This window comes from Olea europaea, chromosome 3 (assembly GCF_002742605.1).
Source record: "Olea europaea var. sylvestris chromosome 3, O_europaea_v1, whole genome shotgun sequence".
Taxonomy (NCBI): domain Eukaryota; kingdom Viridiplantae; phylum Streptophyta; class Magnoliopsida; order Lamiales; family Oleaceae; genus Olea; species Olea europaea.
The window spans coordinates 6,865,120-6,869,286 of record NC_036239.1 but is presented as its reverse complement, the minus strand read 5'-3'; the positions used below and the strand labels follow the sequence as shown (position 1 = coordinate 6,869,286).

The window sequence follows — 4,167 nt, the reverse complement described above, 5'->3', positions numbered from 1 at the left end:
TTTAAAATATTAATTTGAATTGTCTTGTTGTGTATAATATTAAGGGGTAACTTTTTAAAATAGAGGACATCTTATGTTTAAAGACCTTCTCAAAGATGCTCTTGTCCACAAAATATTTTGAATCTACAATTTACTACTTATTATTCAAGCATTCTATAAAATCCATGGCTAATAAACACTACAAAATGAGTATTGCGTATCTTTTGTTTTAAAAAATCCACGGCTAATAAACACTAATTAATTATATTGACGAGTTTCATATCTTTGCCACATGGCAAATTGTCATTCACCAATTTTTTTCCTTAAAAAAAAAAAAAGAAGGGTTTTTCGTCCACATTATTTTGAAAACAAAGGGAATGTCAAAAAAATAAAAATAAAAAATATTCTAGATCCCAAGTACCAACGCATCTATAATAAATAAAAAATGCTAATCTTTAAAGATAATATTTTCGCAAGAATATATACTCGAAAAAAGCTATTTTATTCTTTTCAAATATCTTTAATATGTGAACACTAAGCACAGTCGAATTCACGTTTTTATCAATGATTTGATATAATTTGGAGTGAATTGTACACGTGTATGCTTTAATATTGAATCCCATCGTCTCAAAATTATACGAGAATTATTAAAGATTATATATGTGAATGCTATTCTTGATTTTTGCATAGAGAAAAAGTGGTGGTGCATATGGCCGGCAAGTTAGTCATGATGTCGTAATGTGAATACTAAATTGAAATGCGCTTCGACGATAACAATGATACTGATACTTTCAGGTTGCAGAGTGGAAGGAACTGTAGACAAAAATTGAAGATGATTAGACTTCCATTTTAATATTGGTGCTCCACTTTATTATTCTTGTTTTTGGCATTTTTATACAATTATTTTTGGGTTTTCTGCTCAAAGAAATGAAATGAAGTTCGTGAAGTAGCTCAAATTTTATGTTGATTATTGTCTTTATATGTGAACGATGTGAGATTTTATCTATGTTAAAGAATAAATCTTGTATAGATAAAAGATAAAATCAATAATCACGATGTAAGTCTTAACTACTCTTCGTAGTAAGATTAACCTTTTAAAATGATTTACAATATTATAGATATGATATCATATTCCATTGAGGTAAGTTAGCATCTATTGAGCTTTGAGATCCAATGCTTTTAAAATGACAATCTATTAAGATACGCAATTCAAAATCTTATTTATTAATAATTACTAAGTGATGTGACACAACCTTGACAAATGTGGAATACAAATTTGAGCCCCATTTTCTTCAAAAAAATGCATTTTCAAATAGTGTTGTGATGGAAAATGTGTAGTTAAAAAATAAAGATAAGTTTTGGGTTTGCTTGTAATATTATTTTATTGAAAAATGTGTGATTGAAATGAAGTCAAATCACTGTTGAAAAATATATTTTGATGAAAAAATGGAGCTCAAACAAGGGCTAATTTTATATCATGTTTGCCCCCATTTTGTGGAAAAATTAATGGGTGGAATAGTGTTTTTTTGAAAAATGAGTACTTAAAAAGGAAGGAAAAAATTTCGATTTACGTGTAATATTATTTTATGGAAGATTATGTAATTGAAAATAGGAGAGAGAAAAACGAAATATAATGGAATGAAAATTAGTGGGGGTCAAACGTGGCTAATATATAATATAAAACTATCCAATTAAATGATAGAAATTCTAGTGTTCTAACCTCAATCGATCAAACAACTTAAGGTTAAAGTAAATCCCTTGAAGCTAACCTTAGGTGTTGCCAAACCAGATACTTAAAAGCTTCGAGCACTCATTCTTAGCCGATTCGAACCTTAATTTCTTGAAGCATTAACAATAACTTCTTATACAATATTATTGTACTCGACCATAACAAAATAGATTATCATCAGGTGGTTGTTTGACAAAAAAATTGATAAAAGTACTAACAAATTACGTTCAAAGTTTATGTAACGTGTAATTGAAAAGTTGATGATCGAGTATTTATATGAATTTGTGTTGCCATCTTTCTTTACCCAAAGACAAATAGAATCAACTTGAATTTAAAATCAGTTGATCAAATCGATCCACTAATCATGGATAGTCACACTCTGCACTTATTGGCCTGTGTCAGCTGGATGGGGCTACTAGGTTGGGTAGGGCAGACCCTCAACAGGGCCATTGAGGTCGATGTTACCTCGCCTAACATTCCTCGAATCTTACTAAAGCATCTGAATTAAGAATGCAAAAAACTTGCTCACTAGTATCAATATCAAACCCACAAACACAAATCTTGATTATCTACAAAAGTTGAGTACAAGTGCGAATCTGCCTTCCGAGTGGCTTGTTTATCTTGAAGAGATGATAAATGAATAAGTACTCGATATCTTCTATAAACAATTAGATTGATCTCTGAATATTAATTAAATTATATAATATTATCAATTCTCAAAGAGCTTAAATGATTCAACCAGTAGGGTTTCTTTTGTTTTCATGACTCAGATGCCTTGTTCGGTTCTGCTACGTGTATTCCATCTTCTTTTATCTCGTCAGCCTCCAAAAACCCTCCAAAGAATAGATATTTTATGTAAAATGGATAATAGAATTTACTTTATTTCATATTCCATCAGATTCCACAGGGCAGAATTAAGCCAAAATAGCACCCACCCCCCTCTTGCTATGATTCTCAGAACATGTATATATACACGAGATATAGCTTATAGGTATTCTAAGTAAGAGTTAATAAAACTTTCTCTTACTGCACTTAATCACATATTTCCCTTACCTTGTGAGAAAATGAAGAGTACAATGTGTTGTGAAGGATTTTTCAAGAACTCCAAGCCTTATCTGGCTATGATCTCCCTTCAGTTTGGTTATGCAGGGATGAACATTATAACTAAGATTTCTCTTAATGGTGGGATGAGCCACTATGTTTTGGTGGTTTATCGTCACGCCATTGCAACGGCTGTCATAGCCCCGTTCGCTTTCTTCTTCGAGAGGTACATACATATTGCTGGTTTAATAAAACTATGCTTAAATTTTATCTATTTGTCAAACTTCAATTTTAACCACATATTCTTGAGACCCACAAATTTTTATTACTCTTAAGGGTCATCTTTATTTCATATTGCAGGAAAGCTCAGCCAAAGATAACATTCCCAATATTCATGCAAATTTTTGTTCTTGGCCTTCTTGGGTTAGTCCAATTTTTTGTTCTTCCTTATGTTTACATAATGATTTACATACAAATGATATGTCAAAAAGAAAGTGGTAAATTTTTTTTTTATTATTTGGTTGAAGAATTTTGGACTCAATCATATCTCACCATATCATATATAAATCGTTGTGTAACTGCTTATGCACAAGTAACATTATTCTTTATTTTTTTATCTCTTCATATCCTATATTAATTTTTGTTATTTCACTTCCCTTTTACGTATAGGCCGGTCATCGATCAGAACTTTTACTATGCGGGGTTGAAGTTAACCTCCCCAACATTTTCTTGTGCAATGAGCAACATGCTTCCTGCCTTGACATTTGTCATGGCATTTATATTCAGGTTAATTTTCACTGAATTCATTATAAAAAACAATTTTTAATGAAATTTTTGGAAGATGAACTAATGATGTATTTGAATTTTTTGAACATTAAAGGATGGAAAAAGTAGACATAAAGAAGGTTATATACCAAGCAAAAGTATTAGGAACAATTGTAACAGTGGCTGGAGCCATGTTAATGACCTTATATAAGGGACCAATTGTTGAGATGGTTTGGTCCAAACATGTTCATCCACGAGGATCTAGTGCCACTTCTTCTAAAGAAACCAGTGATCGGGACTGGTTTATTGGATGCATTCTTCTCATTATCGCCACCCTAGCATGGGCATCTTTGTTCATTCTACAGGCAAGTATTTGAAAATTTACGAACCTGTAACTTAACCTTTTAAATGAGACGATTTTCTAACGAATTGAAGGGATCCTTAAAACAGAAAGTCGCACTGAAAACGTACGCGAATCACCAGCTCTCTCTCACCTCAATGGTTTGCTTCATGGGAACCATACAAGCTATTGCTGTTACTTTCGTAATGGAACACAAGCCTTCAGTTTGGCAAATTGGCTGGGACATGAATCTCCTTGCTGCAGCATATGCTGTAACTCTCTCTCTCTCTCTCTCTCTCTCTCTCTCTCTCTC

The 4,167-nt window shown here is 32.0% G+C and overlaps 1 protein-coding gene across 1 annotated transcript; it reads left to right on the top strand.

Annotated features, from left to right (window-relative positions):
• Nucleotides 1-2,690: 2,690 nt before the first annotated feature.
• Nucleotides 2,691-4,162, top strand: LOC111377776 (WAT1-related protein At5g07050-like; the record flags this gene model as incomplete). Its single annotated transcript, XM_023000905.1, has 5 exons — nucleotides 2,691-2,975; nucleotides 3,110-3,172; nucleotides 3,419-3,535; nucleotides 3,630-3,879; nucleotides 3,965-4,162. Coding segments are annotated over exons 1-5 (831 nt in total), but the record flags the coding sequence as incomplete, so codon positions are not given.
• Nucleotides 4,163-4,167: the final 5 nt, after the last annotated feature.